The sequence below is a fragment of the Culex pipiens genome, chromosome 2, assembly GCF_016801865.2.
Source record: "Culex pipiens pallens isolate TS chromosome 2, TS_CPP_V2, whole genome shotgun sequence".
NCBI classification, from domain to species: Eukaryota; Metazoa; Arthropoda; class Insecta; order Diptera; family Culicidae; genus Culex; species Culex pipiens.
Genome location: NC_068938.1, coordinates 202,828,047 through 202,849,044, shown reverse-complemented (window position 1 = coordinate 202,849,044; position 20,998 = coordinate 202,828,047). Strand labels below are relative to the sequence as shown.

Sequence of the window (20,998 nt, the reverse complement as noted above, 5' to 3'; positions counted from 1 at the left end):
AAAAAAACCGACACACTCTAATTAAATTCACCACTTTAATGCATCTGGGCTCAAATATATGAAAAAATCGAAAATTAAACTTTTTTTTTCAAATAATATCAATTTTCATTTGTTTTTATTGTGATAAGCACAAACAAGAAAAAAACATTTTTGGCCGCTCGCCTCTATGGAAATACCCCATAGTGCACCGCCGGATTAAAAAAATACAAAAATAAAGGGTAATTCTCCGCCAACTCACACAGCAGTTGCCCCGACCCCACTTCGATTTGCGTGAAACTTTGTCCTAAGGGGTAACTTTTGTCCCTGATCACGAAACCGAGGTCCGTTTTTTGATATCTCGTGACGGAGGGGCGGTACGACCCCTTCCATTTTTGAACATGTGAAAAAAGAGGTGTTTTTCAACAATTTGCAGCCTGAAACGGTGATGAGATAGAAATTTGGTGTCAAAGGGACTTTTGTGTAAAATTAGACGCCCGATTTGATGGCGTACTCAGAATTCCGAATAAACGTATTTTTCATCGAAAAAAACACTAAAAAAGTTTTAAAAATTCTCCCATTTTCCGTTACTCGACTGTAAAATTTTTTGGAACATGTCATTTTATGGGAAATTTAATGTACTTTTCGAATCTACATTGTCCCAGAAGGGTCATTTTTTCATTTAGAACAAAATTTTTCATTTTAAAATTTCGTGTTTTTTCTAACTTTGCAGGGTTATTTTTTAGAGTGTAACAATGTTCTACAAAGTTGTAGAGCAGACAATTACAAAAATTTTGATATATAGACATAAGGAGTTTGCTTATAAACATCACGAGTTATCGCGATTTTACGAAAAAAAGTTTTGAAAAAGTTGGTCGTCATCGATCATGGCCATTCATGGTCACCCGCGACAGACACGGATGACGAAACAAAGAGAAACGCAAAAAGTAACTTTTTCAAAACTTTTTTTCGTAAAATCGCGATAACTCGTGATGTTTATAAGCAAACCCCTTATGTCTATATATCAAAATTTTTGTAATTGTCTGCTCTACAACTTTCTAGAACATTGTTACACTCTAAAAAATAACCCTGCAAAGTTAGAAAAAACACGAAATTTTAAAATGAAAAATTTTGTTCTAAATGAAAAAATGACCCTTCTGGGACAATGTAGATTCGAAAAGAACATTAAATTTCCCATAAAATGACATGTTCCAAAATTTTTTACAGTCGAGTAACGGAAAATGGGAGAATTTTTAAAACTTTTTTAGTGTTTTTTTCGATGTAAAATACGTTTATTCGGAATTCTGAGTACGCCATCAAATCGGGCGTCTAATTTTACATAAAAGTCCCTTTGACACCAAATTTCTATCTCATCACCGTTTCAGGCTGCAAATTTTTGAAAAACACCTCTTTTTTCGCATGTTCAAAAATGGAAGGGGTCGTACCGCCCCTCCGTCACGAGATATCAAAAAATAGACCTCGGTTTCGTGATCAGGGACAAAAGTTACCCCTTAGGACAAAGTTTCACGCAAATCGAAGAGGGGTCGGGGCAACTTTTCCCGATTTCGTGTGAGTTGGTAGAGAATTACTCTAAAATTAAAAAAAAAAAACGATTTCGTAGAGAATTGCTTAGTAGTTAACTTACTTCCACTAACAGTTTAATAACCAAAAATCGCATCTTTTGCGCTATGGTTTGTGATGGTGCAAAATCTGGTAATGGTAATGGAGTAATATTTTTTTAGATAAAGGCTTTTGATAAAAAAAATCGTCAAACTTATTTTTCAAAAAGATTTTTAGAAGCAAAATCATAATTACAATCGAAAATAACTTTACAAGGTATACTTTTTTTTAATAAAATGGTTTTTTTAAATGTTCATTTTTTTCCTATTTATAAATAAAGCAAAAAAGGGAACCTTCATTTTTTATTAAAAAAAAATCTTGAAAGTCTTGGTTGAAGAAAAGTCTTGATCCAGAAAAAAAAGAACACATCAAAAATATTCGCTTTTTTTGTAAATAACATTTCGATTTCTAAAATTGGTTTCTCATAATACCTATTTTTGAGATTTTTTAAAATATTTTTTAGGGTAGCAAGCTGGTATGGTTCATGATTAAAAAAAAAGATTTTTGGAAAGACAAAATATTGTCAAACCATGTTTCAATAATCTCTTTTTGATAACACTCTTGATTCGGAAGGTTTGAAATTATTTGATTGAAATTATCATAAAATTTCACTGAAATTTTATTTTTTGCATTAAAAATCAAATCAAAAACTGCCGAGATACCTTGAGTTGAAAAATGAGGGTTATTTATATGACGCCAAGATAACCTCATTTATCACAAAATTTTAATTTTGAGAGGCTGTATCACATCAACCAGCAGTTCGATCAAAAATGTCAATAAAAAATAAAAATATCACAGCAAAAAGTGTTGTGGTGCATTTCCTTAATAAAATATTTATTAATTGCAAAAATATGAAAAAATCATAATAATACCTGATAATGAATATAACCTGAAATAAAGAACTTTATCCAAACAAATGTAAAGTTATTTTCGATTGCAATTTTGGTTTTGCATCTAAAAATCATGTTAGAAATTTTTCATGACAACTTTTTTTTTCTAAAAATTACCACTCAAAAAAATATAATATCGGTACCAGATTTTCTAAAAAATTGAAAACAATCGATTTTTTGAAATTAGACAGTTTGTGGAAGTAAGTTAACTAAAAAAGTCGGAAAAATATACAACTTTGCCGAAGACCCCAAAACAAATCATCATATTTTTTTTTCTCACGATACAGATTATCGAATATTTACATGCCCATTTTGTATGACCAGCTCGTAAAATTTTATGGAGACTTGTATGGAAAAAATAATGAAGTAAAATATCTTTTTGAAATATGGTTTACATAAACTTTCAACCGAATAAAAAAAAAATACAAATTTAACAATCGCTAAAATAAATAACGAAATTCTAGTCTTTTTATGTAGAAATTGTTGAAAGTTTATAACTCAAACTGTTAATCAATTATCAAATATTCAACTATATGTGAAAAATGTTTTAATTGATTTCATTTGACTTTACAGTGAGTTTAATCGGTAAAAGGATGAAATCGAAACATGCAGGCTCAATGTGGTTAACAATCAATCTGTTCCTGGAAAAAAAGCGTCCAATTAATTTGCACATTTTAATTGGAAACACACGTTCCATTCTGGTTGAATAAATATGAAAATTTAGAGAACATGATGATTCAACTGTGGACAAACATAGAATGTTCGCCAAATAAAACAAAAGAAAAATCAATACAAGTTATTTCATGGGAAATAGAGTAAAATTAGTAATAAATTCAGTAACTATTCTTCTGATCAATCCATTCATCAAATTTGGTACTTTTCCCAGCAATTCTATTTTTTTCTGCGGAAAATATATTTTTTGAACTGCTCCTTTGTCAAATCGCCCCCCTATAACTGTCACTCACCAAACCGTTTTTCTCAGAAGCGATAACCTGGTAAACTTTTCCAAAAATAAATGGTGTCTCTGAAATTCTGACAAGGTCCGCGAAATGTTCACCCCGCAGGCCTCATTTCAATTCTTTTATTAATTTTCTTTTATCGGTCGCAGAAAAATAAAACCTAGAGCTTTTCACAGATTGACGCCTGCTGCTGCTTCCTATTCTTCTTCGTGTTTTCGTCGTGTGCTTGGTATTTTCTCTATCTCTCTGTTTTCTTTTTCTTTCCTCAAAATCAGGTCTCGCAACATGGTCGATGGAAAGTATAGGTACACCAAAATTACTATTGAAATTTTTAAATTTAATTTTTACAAATGTTTCTCCTCACCTTCCAATTCGGTTCACATCATTGCTCGTACCCTCGAAACACCTACCATCGCCATCTGTCATAAATTGTTTTTAAGCTTTTGTTGTTGTGGGTGTAAACACATTTCCCTCCGTGCAGTGTCCGGTGTTGCCAGTCGAGCAAATAAGCTTACAGCTTCCGCAACAAATCAAGCTCGCACCGACGTACTTTATCAACACAGTTCCGTTGTACTTAAGTCAACAATGCCCTCTTCTCTTCGGTGTTTGTATTTGCTCCCCATTGTTCCCCACTTGTAAACATTTGAACTTTTCGACACCTCCCGGCTTTATTTTTCTTTTGTGAGATTTTTTCTTTCTCTCTTTCAGAGTTCAACATTTTATTGCATTGAATCGATCCGGATTTGACCTCAAAGTCCCCCCCCCCCCCTCTCCTCACCTGTCCACACGACTTTTGTTCAGTTCAATTATTTTTTCCTGTTTATTTTTCTCGTTTGTGTTCTCTCCTTGGTGTGAAAAACTTAATTGCTTTTATGCGTAACGGAAGGCAATGTTATTGATGTATGTTCGCCAGAGTGTCAATAAAAAAATATATCAGAGAAAAATAAATACGAAACGAGTATGAATTTGTATGCTTTCCAATATGGACACGTTTGACGTTGTGTTTGTGTATATGTGGTGTCATTTATGTTGAATAAATGTGTATTTTTATTTATTTATCACCGACGTGAAATGTTTCCAACCAGGGTTATTGTAAATTGGAAGCCAATGGAAATGTGCTCTTCGAATGTGTTCTTTTAACGTGTATATTTCAATAGTTATAATTAAAAACAAAATTTAAAAATCATCTTAAATTGCTTGATTTTTATATTTTTTTTCCTTCAAATCATGAAACCTTACCTTCAATTTCCCTACAATTTTACGAGTGTCACATCACCAATGGGAATTAAATCATCATATTCAAAACGATGCCATACTCTGGAGAGTGCACTTTTGCTGCCAGCAAACAACGAGCTGGGGAAACCCTGAACCATTTTCCCGGGAACCATCGTGTACGACAAACCGCACACACCCACGCAAGCACGTGTCCGGGATTATTGAATTTGAGCCACTCGGCGGATGTCGTCGATGACAACGACGGCAATCACAAACTGATGGATGGAGCTTTTCAGCGGAGATTGATTTTTTCACATTTTTGTCATTTATTGCAGGACTTTATTTTGTCGAAAATCATATTGGATGATTTTTTGTAATTTTCAGAAATTTGCACGAATTTACATAAAAATCAGTTAACATTATATTTACACCAAATGTTAGCATTTTCATTTCAAATTGAAAATTGAATGTTCAGTTTGCGCTGAAAGCTCACAGCTCGACTGGGAGATGGCAGGGAAAAGCCACACGTTTAACCTGAATATTTTAGTAGCAGTTTATGAAGCTACCACCACCGGCAGATAGTAACCCGAAAACCCCCAAACCTCGGCACAGCCACCAACCGCATTACCACGTGTAAAGTGGCATTCGAGGGTGGTGCTCGATTTTTTCCCAAAAATATTTCAGATGTTATAAACGTGAAATGATAAGATTTGAGACAAAAAGTTGAAAGATATGAGATTGAAAGGACAAATGGTCAAAAGTGAGAAAATGAGTTAGTTAGTTTGTTTATTTTTTAACAAATTTTAAGTTTTTTTTTGTATCATTATAGTTTTTTTTGATCATTTAAGTTTTTGCCTTCCTCCTGAGGTAAGGCTATAAAAACACTCGAAAAATGAACTTCGTTATTTGACTTCGTAGGCCACCCTTCACGTATACATATCGACTCGGAATAAAATTCTGAGCAAATGTCTGTGCATGTGTATGTCTGTAAGTCTGTGTACCTAAAAAAATGCACTCGATTATCTCTGGACTGGCTGAACCGATTTGGTTCGTTCTGGTCTCAGTCGATCTGTCTTGAGGTCCCACAAGACCCTAGTTAATATTATGAAGTTTTGTAAAGTACTTCAAAAGTTTTGCTAAAAAATTGATTATAACAAAAGTACGGAAGATTGTAAAAAAAGGTGTTGTGCCATAAATTTTTAGAGAGTTATTTAAAAGACCTTTCCTATCAAAAGTTATAAGCACTTAAGTGTCATTAATACACTTTTTTGAGGCCGTGCACTCACTTTATTAACATTAGGAAGGCACCAACCACCTTAAGATGAATTAAGTAACGTTTTTATGTATCATTTGTTTTTTTTTAATTCAAAAAGAGCATTTCTTACACAAGTTTTTGGAGATATATATTTTTTTTTAATTTAGTAATATTAATGTTAGTCTACTAGTTCAAACATAAACGGTTCTTAAAAGAGTTGTATGGAAAATGAGTATGAACTCAACCATGTTTTTACTAATTTTATATTCTAACAAAATAATGTATTATATTTCTGTAGTATATTTGGGATATTTTTATTCTTTCAATTATGAAAAAATTAAACAGCATTTTTTTTATTTTGAATATACCTATATTGAAATTCTGTCATAAATATTTATTCTTGTTTCATCATTTTTGTAAGTTATTAATAGGTGCCTGCGATTCCCGTTACAGTTTATATGGAATTCCAATAAGAATGTAACAGAAAAAACAGGCATCGGGTCCAGACTGTTAAGTTGTTTCAAAACTGTGCAGAACTGAAAAATAGTTGCATGATAAATAAGCTGAAATTGAAAATTTTTCAAAGATTTTAATGTTGTTTAAAAAAGATTTATTCATGTTCTGTAATATTTCTGTAAGTTTTTAATTTCTTTCAAATAATTTATGTATGTTTTAGTTATGTTTCGACCTTCTTTCAAACATGAGCTGTACCTTAGAAAAAATATATAAAAAATACGTGACTCAAGCATATTTCAAAGAATTTTATATTCTTTCAAAATAATTTAATCTTGTTTCTGTAATATTTTTTTTATTTTTTTCTATAATTTTAAACCTTATTTTGTCACGAGAATTTTTTTTTATTTTGTTTTCTTTTGTTCCGATATTTTTTTTTAATTTTTAATATTTTTGCCATTCTTGCAAACATGTGCACACGGGTCCCCCAGAGACCGTTATTATAAAAAAAAAATTTCCATCCAAACCAATGATTGGACATGGTTCCTGGGACCATTTTACACCTCTGGACCAAGTTTCAAAATATTTGCCGGCAGGAATTTCGAATACGGTCAGTTTTAGTGTTTCGAGTAGAAATTAAGGGGAAATCACATGTAAAATGCGTAGAAAAAGATCAAAGTTTCAATGTTTTAACAACAAAACATTACTGGTCATGGTTTTAAATTGTATTAACATGTAGCAGAATGATATAAAAACGATTTACAGCTCTGACTTAGCCGGATTAAGCCGATGTTAAGTGACTTAAGTATATTATTTACAAGTTTATGCCTTAATATCTAAAGAAAACTCCTACATCAAGTGATTTAAAGTCAAGGAAAACTAGGTTGCACAAAAATAACTTAAAATGGGGTGACTTTGAGCCAAGGGGTGACATTGTACCAACAAACGCATAAAGATTGCTTTGATAAGCTTGAATTTTATGTTAATTTCATTATTTGTAGACGAATTAATTTGGTCTATTTATGTTCCCACAAAGGAATTTGATGTTTTTGCTACGCTAATCTGCTTGTTCTATTCTCGCTGCCGGAACCTGTTGTAGGAATCCTTGGTTACCAAAGGTTACCACTTTGTTTGTTAGTTCTTCAAGTTCTCGGATTTGAACGTTCGTCACCTCGTGCGAAGAATTTGTCTACAAAAATGGATTTCCACGAGAGGAATAGAACTTTGGTTTGCGTTTTGTGTCTCACTTGGGCGGCTTCTCTGCGGCCGATTTCCTCAAACGTTGGAATCGTCATTGGAGCAAATTTTTTGATGGACTTTGAACAAAGAAGAAATTTCTACCCAACGGTTATCTGTGGAAAATGCCGGCATGCTTGTGGAAAAAATTCCAAAGGAGAAGAAACATTCAAGGTTCACAGTTATAAGTATGATTCTACAACAATAACAAGATCTTCGGGTGTTTGCAAGTGTGAAATTTGCACTGCTGCAAAAATTCGCGATGGAACAAATTTGCCAGGATTTAAACCGATTAGAGTCAAAAGGGGGAGACCACGCAGCAATGAGGAAATTTCTGATAGCAAGACGATGCGATTATGTGAAACTTGTCTCAGCGATTTTGGCCCAGGCAAAAGGCATGTTTGCAATCAATCCACTAGGACAGCAAACTTAACTAAAATTATGAAAAGTGGCGAGTCCTCTTCTTCTTCCACGGATGCAGCAGTGCGTGATTATCTCAATTCTTCACATGAGTCATCGGGTAATAAATTCTCTTAATATACTTATATTGTACTGAATAAGTTTTTCCCCAAGATGGAACAATAACTTTGCGTAACATGAAAGGAAAAGCGTCGGTTTTCAAGAAAATGTCTACAAGATCAGAAACATCAAAAAATCTGCATGCTAATGATATATTTCAAGTCAAAGCGGAGAACAACTTGAGCATGAAAAAAACAATGGGTATTATTTAATTTTATTTAAACAACAAATTTAGAAAAAGGGTTTATTTAATATAGGAATTATCAAAAGTCTTCGCACGACGGGTGTTTTGGTTGAACCAGGAATTCGCACAAAATTGGTGGAACTGAATCGACAGTTGAAAGACTTGTTCAAGATTGAGCATCTGTCCAACTTAGATAGTATGATTTAAAAACAAGTGAATTCGCTTGATATAATCATTAAAAATCATTACAGACAGCGAAAATTTGGGCAAAGCAAAAGAAGAAGTTGCAGTGTACTGTACTGATGTTCAAGAGCTCATAAATCGAATAAAGCAGTCAAGATCGTACACAAGTGATGATGGCATTGTGGTGAAATTGGGAATTGATGGAGGAGGTGGATTTTTCAAAATAACTCTATCTGTACTGTCAAAAAATCTGGAGCAGCTGACTGGAAATGCATTCAAGGTCGGCGGTGTGAAACGACTTTTTATCATTGCTCTTGTGCAAAATCTCGCGGAAAAGTATGAAAACGTCGCTCCAATATGGACAAAACTGCTGAAGCTGCAAAACATCGAAGCCATAATAGCAGGTGACCTCAAGATAATCAATATTATTACTGGAATAATGGCACACTCCTCGAGACAGCCATGTCCATACTGTGAGGCACAAAAGTCAGCCCTTGGAACATGCAAGGGAACAAGTAGAACCAAAGGCAACATCAAGACCAACTATTTGAACAAAAAGATGGGTGGCAGGAACACTGCTTGCTGCATATACGAACCATTGATCTACGGAAACGATGACGACGAAATCCTTTTCCTTTGCCCTCCTCCGCCACTGCATCTTACACTCGGAATTGTAAATACGATCTTCAAGGGAGTAGAGAAGAATTCTCCCGATTGGGCAGATTTGTGGGTGAGCCAAGCCAACGTACGACATCAGCAGAAAACATATGGTTTTACAGGCCGGGCTTGTCACGCGCTATTGAAGGCGGCTGATTGCTTGGAACTTAATTCTGATTTACTTGGTTACGCTAAGGTAAGCTATTTGAGAAAGAAGGTGAGAGATTTTAACAATTATTTATTTATTTATCAGGCTCTGAAGAAGTTCAACGACGTATATAATAAGTGTTTCTCATTTAAACTAGATGCTAGTTTTGAAGAAAGTATCCACGAATTTGTGTCTAGCTGGGAAGACCTTCAGCTACCTAATACTTCAAAATATCATATTACTAAGCATCACGTACCTGATTTTTGTAAGGCAACGGGACGAGGACTTGGGCTACATAATGAGCAAGCCTCTGAGTCCGTACATTCGGACTTTGACGTCGTTTGGCAACGGTACAAAGCGCCTAAAACCGCCGAAGTGTACAATGATCGGTTGCTCAACGCTGTAATTGATTACAATAGCAACCACTTGTTTTAGTCCTACGCACACTTCACACTTAACATTTCACAAAACCTCAATTTACACTTCTTGATTATGATTTGAACATTTGATACACTTATACATTATAAGCCTCTCTTCAGCACAGGCGTAAGGCGTCACCTTTTGTTAATTAACTTTCAAACTTTTCACTTGCGTTCCTAAGATATTGTTATGCTGTTACTATACTTAAGCTAATCAAGCAGGCTTAGGTGAGTTAAGTCACATCTAAAAAACGTTGTTTGTTGATTGTAGATGAAATATATGCATGTTTGTAACGAAAAAAAAAAAAAAGCGTTTGTTGGTACAATGTCACCCCTTGGCTCAAAGTCACCCCATTTTAAGTTATTTTTGTGCAACCTAGTTTTCCTTGACTTTAAATCACTTGATGTAGGAGTTTTCTTTAGATATTAAGGCATAAACTTGTAAATAATATACTTAAGTCACTTAACATCGGCTTAATCCGGCTAAGTCAGAGCTGTAAATCGTTTTTATATCATTCTGCTACATGTTAATACAATTTAAAACCATGACCAGTAATGTTTTGTTGTTAAAACATTGAAACTTTGATCTTTTTCTACGCATTTTACATGTGATTTCCCCTTAATTTCTACTCGAAACACTAAAACTGACCGTATTCGAAATTCCTGCCGGCAAATATTTTGAAACTTGGTCCAGAGGTGTAAAATGGTCCCAGGAACCATGTCCAATCATTGGTTTGGATGGAAATTTTTTTTTTATAATAACGGTCTCTGGGGGACCCGTGCGTGCACATATCCCAAATTAATTATTTTAAAAATAAATATTTTTGACTTCGATTTTTTTTATTTTTTCAGTTTTTTTTTCAATTTTCTTATTTTAAAAATTTTTTGAAATAGTTTTTCAAATAAAATTTTGTGTTGTCTCTGATGAGAAAATGAGGAAAAGCCTGAACTCAAACAGATTTTAAAGAATGTTATGTTGACCAAAAAAAATGTCTTCTTTTTGTAATATTTTTGCGAGTTTTTCCAGTCTATCAACCGTTTATTTGAACAGTAAAATATTTTTTATTATATTTTTCATTTCAGTTATTTATGCAGGTTTCATTTGCTGGTTCATAAAAAAGAATTGTGGTTTGGTTGAGCGTTTTAGCAGAATGCATTACTGTGAATACAAAGAGACGAGTTGTTCCTTTTAATTCCGCTATATATAGCCGGAGACGAGTTGTTCCTTTTAATTACGCTATATATAGCGGAATTAAAAGGAACAACTCGTCTCTTTGTATTCACAATAAAAAAGAAGCTGATGTAGTTTTTATTTGACACTTGTGTAACAGAGACATACCTAACCATCAAGTCACTAACATTCTTTTGATCTTTTATCCGTTCGACATTTCTTCTACTACGATCTTTTTTCATTTGACCTTTTTCATACATTTTTATAATTTTCTAATTGATATGTTATTTCCCCCAAAAATGAAATTTCACCAAAAAAATCAGATTCAAATTAAAAATTTGAAAAGAGCTGTTTTATTTTTCTTTGAGAACTTTCCTTTTCATATTTTTGAGTAAATTTACAGAATTGGTGTTATTTAACAAAAAAAATATGATAGTACTGCAGATTCAGTGTCGCAAAATATGTGTAACTTCATCTACCCTTTTTTATTTATTGATTTTGTTTCCAATAAGACTTAAAAAAAGTCCACGAATTTACAGCAAAAATGTTTCAAAAGAAATGTAAAATTTTATTTCTTCAACAACAATTTTTTCTATGTCCAGTTTCCTAGGATGGGATAAATCTCAAACCTTTCAAAAAAGATTGAAACATCTTTTTTTTAATAGTTAAATTCTATATTCCGACATCAAAAGCATAAAAGATACCTAAACTAATGAGCAAACTTGAGAAAGATCGTAGCAAGTTTTGGTGATATTTTTATATCAAGTTTTAACATTTAATTAGCCATAGTTAAAAAAACGGATTTATTTATCAATTTTTCAAATCTCTTAAAATCGTCAAAATAGTAGTTTATTCAACAAGTTGCAAAAAGAGGATTTTTTCAGCACGAGTCGTACAATTATCCAACGAGGTTCACCGAGTTGGATAAATACGAAGAGTGCTGAAAATATCAAGTTTTGCAACGAGTTCCATACAACATTTTTTGCAATTCCGAAAAACACCCATTGAGTGAAATTTTAAATCAAATTTTCATGTATTTTGTCAATAAATCGTTTAAATAAAAAAAATGTTGAAAAGTGTTACTTTTCGAAACAAGTGCTGAAAAGTTCAACTTTTCAGCACCCATTTCAGGGCTGAAAAGTAGAACTTTTCAGCATTTATTTTGAAAAGTTTTGCTATTCGATTCTGTTATTTTTGGTACAGAAAAGTAGGCTATTTCGTCGTTCAAGAATGACAGCAAAAGTACGTAGTTTTACGACGGAATTGCAAAAAATATATTAAAGCACCTTGTTTTATTATCATTGATTCCATGTTAAAAACACTATCATTGACCATCAATTTATCTTTACATACTTGAAATAAAATCGTATCTCTCTCCAATTAAATTCAATCCAGGTTCATGTAATGACGAAAAACAATATTCATTCCCCCACAAAAACTCTCCCATAACCGTTTAGGGCTGCCAAGCACCACCCGAAATTGGCTTCATTAAATCATACTTCGTTTGTGTGACCTTTTTCCGCTTCCTCCACGTCCCTCTTGCTTCTCGCGTTCTTCACCGACTTTCCTCTTCTCCTTATGTGTGTCAGTCCCCCGATAACAGGTCGCGTTTTTCCTCCCACCCCCGCCCCAAAATGGCAAAATTAGAAATGACGCTAATTTGACTTTTATATTTTCTCTTTCTGTTTCTCTCTCTCTCTCTCTATCGGCACCGATTTGCCTGCTACCTGTTCACCATCGTCATCAATCAGAATTGCCGATCCGTCCCAGCGGGAAAACCTCGGCATCATCGTGCAGTACAAAGTGAAGGTTAAGCTGTGCATTACACCACTCGGCGGGTAAGTGTGGAGCGACGTCGGCGACGACGACGACGAATTTGATTAGTTGAAGTGATTTGCTGAAGTTGTTTGGTTTTTGGTGGAGGCGCTTGGTGGTTTCGTGGGGCTGACAAAGTTTGATGAACTACCAGGCGTCTCCATTGAATCTACATTGAACAAAAATTTTTTTTTCTATGTTTTAAAAGGACGTAGCTCAAAATTTTGATCATTTGGAGCTAATAACTGAATAAAGTAACTTACCGAACTGCGAATTTCTAACATAGTTAGGCTTAAATAACATGATTCAGAATGTGTCTGCGAACAAAATTATGAAAAAGTAGTTTATTCTGATAAATGTTTATTAATTCATTTCTTTCTCTCTCCCCCCCCCCAAACCCCCGCAGTGACCTCGTCGCGGAGCTGCCGTTCATCCTGATGCACCCGAAGCCGGACGACGACGAGCCGGTGATAGGGGACCGATCGCCCGGCCGGACGACCAACAGTGCCGCCGTCGGTGGCGAGGGCAAGCAAAACGCGGGCGGTGCCGGTGGCGGTGACGGCCTGACCAAGAACAGCAACAACCACAGTGGCGGCCCCAGCGGCGGCACCAAAGAGGACGGACCGAACCTGATTCAGCTGGATGGGTGAGTTTTTTTTTTCGGGGGAATTAGTTTTTACTTCGTATGATCTTGAACTAATCTGCACTAAATGGAGCTCAACCGAGTTGAGCTGATTGGATTCCACCCCCGGGTGAAAGTCAATTTGCCTGATTGGCCGCGCAAATCACAATCTGTTCCGATTGTGACCCGATTCCCGGCGTGTCTCCGTCGTTCTCCAAACAAAGATGTTGAACGCGGTCGCTCCGTTTCAGAACTGCCGTTCACACACTCGATTGAGCAAATCCTTCCTTTCCATGACCTCAATCGCCGTCGAACGTAATCCGTTTTTCCGCTTTTCTTCCCCCCCAACCAACCTTGTGGCCACCCAGTTCCAGGAGGGCAACGGCAACGGTGATCAACACGGAAACGACCAAATTGTAACACACTGACCTGACCTCGTTTTCCTGCGGGAAAACATCCGGCATCAGGGAGTTTTACCGTGCCAGGGATTGCGTATTGAAAGGGGCTACGCTACATGTTGCACCATTGCACCACCGTCAATAATCCGTATCAGCGCACACACGAACACCCAATTTCCACGTAAATCGTACCCAGCAGAAGAGAGTAGCGTTCGGTTGCGGTCTTGTCAGAATCTGTCACGGAGTTTGCGAGAGAGAGAGAGAGAGAGAGAGAGAGAGAGAGTGGTTGCTGCGCGTTTTCGGAACGAACATAACCTCAAACATGCAGTTCCGTACACAAACAACAGAACAACAAAGTTGGCGTTGCTGTTGTTTTGGCGGCCACAACAGGTTTCCCACCCCGTTTCTTCCGGGTCGTTGAGTCACTGAGTAGTGGGTGGGAGTTGGGTGGCGTTTGTTCAACACCTTTTGACGTGACACCGTGTGGAGTCAGATATTGCACCTAGTCATGCGCTTAGTCATTCGATGCAGTCAGAGTAGTTGGTAGTCTGCAGCACAAGAAAGGAATTGTGGTTTCACTTTTGCTCGCTGGAGGGGGAGAGACGGGTTTAGAGCTTAGATTCGATAGACGTGTTAGTAGTTGCTGCTCAGTTGTCCTTGTTTGGAAAGTATTGGTCAATTCTCGGGAAGGATGTTATCGATTTCAGTGTAAAGTGTTGCAAGTAGATTGGTCGTTGTAGGATCTGTATCTGAGCGTTGTGTTGGTAGAGTAAAGTAATTCAAATCTTTAGAACATAAATATTTCAAAACTCCACAATCAATCCTTTTAAATAAAAAGCTGGATTTTGAAAACTATTTCATTGAAAAATTGAAAAATCACAAACACACTGACATGGTTGCCGAGATATCGTCAGTTGGAAAATACTTTTTGATATCAAATTTAATATTTAAAAATATATTTTTTAAAAGAATTTTTAATATTTTTTAAAAAATCTTTAATTGATGAAAATCATATCTCCGTGAATACTTTTCCGAAGCTCAAAATTTTCCTTTTGTCACTCAAAAACGGAAAATGGATTTTTTTTGTGGAAAAGTTAATCAAAAAATGTGTATTTTTTGAGAATAAATATTGATCTCTTATCATAACATGAAATTTTGCTGAAGACATACATTGGAAGCCCCTAAAAAAGTTTCTGTCATCTCAAAATGTACAGAATTGCTCCAGTATTTCGGATTTCTTGCTTTTTTATTTTTTTGTAATTTTTAAAGGAATTTTTGATCGATTTGGTGTTTTCAGCAAAGTTTTTGAGTATTCATGAGAACAATTCAGAAAAATACGTATATGCTAAACAAGTTGGTGAATTCGTATTTTTGAATTTTTGTATTTTTTTTTTTTCATATGTTTCCCCTGGCAAAAACATCGATTTTAGTGCCGCCAAATTGTTTTGCCGGTACAAAAATTCGCATCTTTTGAGCCATAAATAAGTACGAACAAAAAAATGGCTCACAAGTTATGTTTTTTCAAGTGGTGGTGAATTTTTTTTGTAAAATTGAAAAATATTTGTTTGTGAGTTCTTGCTGTCTTTCAAACATTTAAAGTTCCACGGAAATATGGTCTTCAAATGGTAAATCTGTTGGTTTTTCAGTTCTTAAAAACTATGCTTCCGATCGTGAGAAGTTTTTGAAAAAATATATATAATATATATATGTGTAAATTTCTGTGAGTTTTTGTATTCTTTCAAACATAAGCAGCAAAGTTGTTAATCGATAAAATTACCGTCGACAATATTATCGTCTAACGATAACGATAATATAAGAACCAAACGAAGCGTTTTTTGCATTTCACTTCATTAGAGTTTTTTTTTTTTTTGTAAAATGATAAATTTTGTAAAAATACTGTATTTTGTTCAATAATACTTTCAAAATTTGTAGTTCGGGTATCAAACGAAGGGAATTTTTGTATGCTTTTTCACTTTACTAGAGTTTTTATCAAATACTAAAACTTTAAAAAAATACCGTATTTATCAAAAATACTCAAATTTTTGAAATATGCAATTAAACAATGCGAAAATTTGCCTGCTTCATGCATACATTTAAATTTTGTATGCTTTATAAAAATAAACAATTTCAGTACTATTAAAAAATACGGTTTCTTGTGAAAATTTGAAAATTTAAAACAAAATAATAAAGCATAAAGGTATTCAAAATTACGCTTCGTTTGATACCCATATTGTAAATTATGATAAATTTTAGTACATTAAAAATCGTTTTTTTTTAAATTCAAGTGTTAAAGATTCTTAAAATGTGAAAATGCATAACAAATTTTGCTTCGTTTGATACCCATCTTCATATTTTGGAAATTTGAGTATTTTCGAAAAATAAGGTATTTTGGGAAAACTTTAGTATTTAAAAAAACTTTAATAATGTGAAAAAGCATAATAAATTTCGTTTAGTTTGATCTCAATGAAAACGATAGAACTACCGTTATCGTTATCAAGTCCTGATAATTTTATCGTTTACAACTTTGATGAGCAGTTATTTTTGATAGTATAAAGAAATTAATATATTTTTTTTTCGTTCTAACATCAGCTGTTCTTTGTTGATTTATGTAGAAACAAATGTATTTTTTGTATGTATTATTTGCATTCGTTAAACAAAACTTGTATTTTTGAGATTTTTGTTTTTAATAAATAATTTTGCAGGTTTTTGCAATCCTTAAAAAATATCAACTCTCAATTCAGTGTATATATATTTTTTGCATCTTAAAAAACTCTGAATTCTTAAATAAATGGTTTTTGTAAAGCTTAAAATATTTTTTAAATATTATTTCAAGACTTATTTTGTGAGGTTTCTTTTGTTTCCAAATGCAGATTTTGAAATAAAATATCAGGAAAGATATTTCTTTTTTTTATCTTTTGACGGCAAAACAAAAACATAAATCGGATATGTGAGTTTTTGCTTCTTCATAAATCTCTTAAAAATTTTTAAATAAATATTTTTCAAGTTTTTCAATCTTTGTACAAGATCATTTAACAAAAAAAAAACATTGGTTCCTTTTTATTAGTTTTTGCTTTGTTTTATTTTTTAAGTTCAAACACAAATGTTCAATCTTTATGGTACGTTTTTTAAAAATGTGAGTGTTCAACGTGGTCTTCATTTTCATGAACGCTTGTTCACGATTTTGAGAACTAATTTTTCTCAATATTACTTTTCCGAAAGATCCATTTGAAAAATGCTCCAAAATCCTAAAACCGGGGAAAGGATTTTAGAAAAGATTTTTCCAAATATTTCTTTCAAATTCTAAACAATTAGCAGAGTATTTCGTGTTAATTTCTGTATAACAATCTTAAATAAATGTTGAACACCGTATCTGTGTCCGTCTAGTAGCTAGTATTCTTACATGTATTTTTCTGTGTTGTTCTTTCTCTTTCTCTCCCACATGTATACATACTTCCACCAAACACCCAAACAACAGCGACGAAAACTGTCCGGATGACGACATCATCTTCGAGGACTTTGCACGGTTACGCTTGAAAGGGGCCGAAACGGAAGCCTAATGCACGAAGAAGACGGCACCGCCGGCGGCGGGCCGTGCCTGTGTGGGAGAAAGAAAAAAAGCGCGTTAGTGTGGGTGTGTAGCAGCAGCAGTAGCGTAGTATTTGTACGTACTACCACGTATCACCACCACACCACCACAACCACAACCCTCCCAGTATCCAGTGTGGCATTTTTTTTGGAGAGTGAGAGAGAAAAATTTCCCATCGTTTTGCCAAAAAGAGAAAGCGAAAGAGTTCAGAGCAAAAAACAATAACAAGACAAAGCCGCACACAGATGTAAAGTAGTGTGAGTGTGTAGAGAGCGCGCAACTAGGCACAAAGTATCATTCAATTACTACTACAGTGAAACCACGACCACAACCACCATCGCACAGTTTAGTGTATTACCAAACAGAATAAAATGAGAAAGCATGGTTCAAACACGAGTAGTTTTGTGTGTATTAGTGTGGGTGAGAGCGGGCGAGTGTGATTAAGGTGAAACGGGAACGCGTGCGCGAGAACTTTTTTAACTTTACCAAAATGGAAACTTTAAAATGGCGGCCAGATTGTGAAAACTGGGAAAAGGCGCAAAGCTTTAGTATCTTAGCGTGAGCTATAAAATAGTTGATGACAGGTAAACGGGAGATCTTCGTTGGAAACCCACACACACATAAAATTATTAGCAAACCCAAGATTGGAAGGAAGGCGCGTCGTCGTGTAAACAATACAATGTTTTTAAACGGAATTACACATTTAGGCAAACAAAAAAAAAAACAAACAAAATTAATAATCAACGTGGAAGCATTTACGAAGCGTTCGTCTTCGCTCATGTAGTTAAAAAAAGTCGCTTCTGTCGCCTAGCAGGACAGACGATAGTATCTTTATATGATATATATTTTTGCTATTATACAACTATTAAATTTTCCTACGTTTCGGCGAGCGAAGTTTATTAACACACCTCCTTATTTATTAACGTTAATTTGTCTGTTTGCAACGCATTATAAATACCAACTGTTTCAGTTTAGCTTTTATTTATTTTTCCATACGTAAGCAAAGAAAGCAAGAGCAGATTTCTAATATATTACTCCTTTTAGGTTATGTATCGCTTTAGGTAAGAGCTCCAACCAGCTTTCTTTCAAATTAGTTTTAAACTTTACACACCCAAACAGAAACAGAAACAAAATCAATCAAACGAGCAAGCTCCGCGCTTGCCTTGCTACAGTATTTCTTGAAACAAAAATTCTAAATTTGCTGCTTCTGGCAAAGCATTCCATGAAAGCTTCTTTCCAAACACTCTGGTAGTGGTGTTGCTAGGCAACGGAATTTACACACACACTTACACACGCGTACACAGCGCCTAGAAACGTTTTAGTGAGCCACACAAACACTGACAAAAGCAAAAGGTTTAGTAGAATTTCGCACAATAAAAGGACTTCAATCTTTCGAAAATAAAAAAAAGGAGCGCATTTAAGTAGCTTTCGATGGGACTTTTTATGTTTTCAGCACCAAGCACAGATTGCTTCGATAATTTTTAAACGTGCACGCGCTTCAACTGAGTAACATTTTTAAGTGTGTGCTTCCGGTGGGGCATTTGAAGCGATTAGACAAATATTGGCGACGAGAAACCCTGTAATTTTGGGAGCGGGTTTTCGGATATTTACACTGAAATAAATCGATGTTTAATAAACCTGTTGGCTACTGATAAATGTTTACGCGCCACCTAAGTTTATCGTAAGGGCCCTCGTTACCTTTTACCGTGCAACATTTGAATGTCTAAATGTTACCGTTACGAGCGTAAATGCGAACTATTTTTGTACACTCTGCAAATAAACACTGATAAAAATTACATGTTGGAATTGTTACGATTGATGTAACATTTTTTTCAGTTTTTTGGTTTTATTTAAATTTGCACTTAAATGTGCGAAACAAAGCTTTTTTTACGGAAACGTGTATTGAATTGTTCTCCTCCAACATAAACATTCGGCAAGTTGAAATTTGAAGGTCAAGTTCACATATTTGACGCAAATTTACATACATGAATGTGTAAAAACGAAATTACATGGAGATGCAAATTCCAGCTTCCGTATGTAATTTTACCGCGTTTCTGATGTAAAGTTACACGTTCGAGTAATAAAATATGTAAATTTACATCAAAAACTAGGTAACATTACATTAGCGAGGTTTTATATGTAATTTAATTGTTACACATTGATTTACGTGAAATTACATAAAAACAGGTCGACTTACACCTTCAAACTTTTAACTCGCCGTTTTCAACGTTTTTTTTAACTGTTCAGAACAAAACCAAACACTGATAATAATAGAAACTCGTATGTCTTGCACTAGCAGCAGCGCACATTTTTTGTACGAAGGCGCATATTTTACACACACTGAAACACAACCACAAAAATTGCAACGCAGTCCATTGGGCAGAGCGCGAGAAAGCGAGCGTAATTGGGGACACACACACACACTAGAGACAAAGTAAACAAAAGAAAATGTACACAATTAGAGCCATCGAATTTATTTGTAGAAACATTTGAAAAAAACAAAAGAAGAGTAAACAAAACAGCACTAGTTAAAAAATGGAAATAGAGAAGAAATAACTTGAAAATTTTATCTGTCCTCTCCTTTATACAGAAAAAAAACTAAAACTAATCACAAATAGTTTGAACACAATAAAAAAAAAAAACAAAAAAGTCTTGCAAAGAATCATGTTAACATGTAAACAAAGTGTAGTTAAACTATTCAAAGTAAGTTGATCATCATACTCCTCCCACAACAGTCACAAAAAATCTGTACAGAACGAATAGAATGAAACAAACAGGAAGTAACAAAAATCACAAGATTCTTAAAAGTCACCTTCTCTAACACACAAACTAGCAACAAAGCCGAACCTTCAATGGAGATTTTACATGTTACATACACACACACACACACACACACACGCAAACAGAGATAGGAAGGCGCCACGCTGAAGCGAAAAGAAACCCCCTCTTAATATATTTGATAAGCAAACAAAATCATGCACACAAACACACACACTAGGTAAAATCTATCGTAATCGACAGACAAACACAAACAATAAACACTCACACACCGTAGCGAAGTAAAACAAGTGGAAAAAGAAAGTCACAACAATAAAGCGGTTAAGCTAGGAAAGGAGAACAAAACAAAAACAGAAAAAAACACGAAACAGAAAACACACACACATAGAGAAAGCATAAATGTATTAACTGACTGTAAGATGTATATTAGTTAAAGCAAAAAACAAAAAAGAAACAAAACAAATAAAGGAAAGAAAGATAAAGAAGATGATGCAGAAGATTTGGGGAGCTTTTTGTTCAGGTATTGAAGACTTTTCGAAAGGTGTAGGCTGCCGGAAGAGGAGTAGGGAAAAAAAGACGAAGAGGTTGGACAATTATTTTGCAAAGTAGAATGGGGAATAGAAAGTGAATGCACAGAGTTTGAAAATGGGAAGAAGTGAAAGGTTGAGGAGAAGAAAAAAAAGAGAGAGAGGGAGGCAAACAACAATGAACATAAGTTATTGTACTATTATTATTAAGTAATTGCTATATGAAAATGATTTTTTATGATTATAATGATGAATGAAAACAATGGATATAGAAAACTGGAAAATGGAAACATGAAAAACAGAGGAGAGTAACAATTTAACAAAATATAATTTGGTGTAAAAAGTGTTTGTGTGCTCATTTCACCTGAAACTATTCGAAATGTCTAC

The 20,998-nt window shown here is 34.3% G+C and overlaps 1 protein-coding gene and 1 long non-coding RNA gene across 2 annotated transcripts in view; both read left to right on the top strand.

The window, feature by feature from the left end:
* The window catches only part of LOC120421841 (beta-arrestin-1), a 182,705-nt gene extending 161,750 nt beyond the window's left edge, over positions 1-20,955 (top strand). Inside the window, exons 10-11 of the mRNA XM_052708315.1 lie at positions 13,107-13,346; positions 17,196-20,955. Coding sequence (XP_052564275.1) covers positions 13,107-13,346; positions 17,196-17,277 — 322 coding nt within the window. The 3' untranslated portion in view covers positions 17,278-20,955. The remainder of the gene's footprint in view (positions 1-13,106; positions 13,347-17,195) is intronic.
* On the top strand, positions 6,851-9,518 carry LOC120418157 (uncharacterized). The gene is made up of 2 exons (XR_005605558.2): positions 6,851-8,503; positions 8,559-9,518. It is a non-coding gene; the product is annotated as an uncharacterized LOC120418157 (long non-coding RNA).
* Positions 20,956-20,998: the final 43 nt, after the last annotated feature.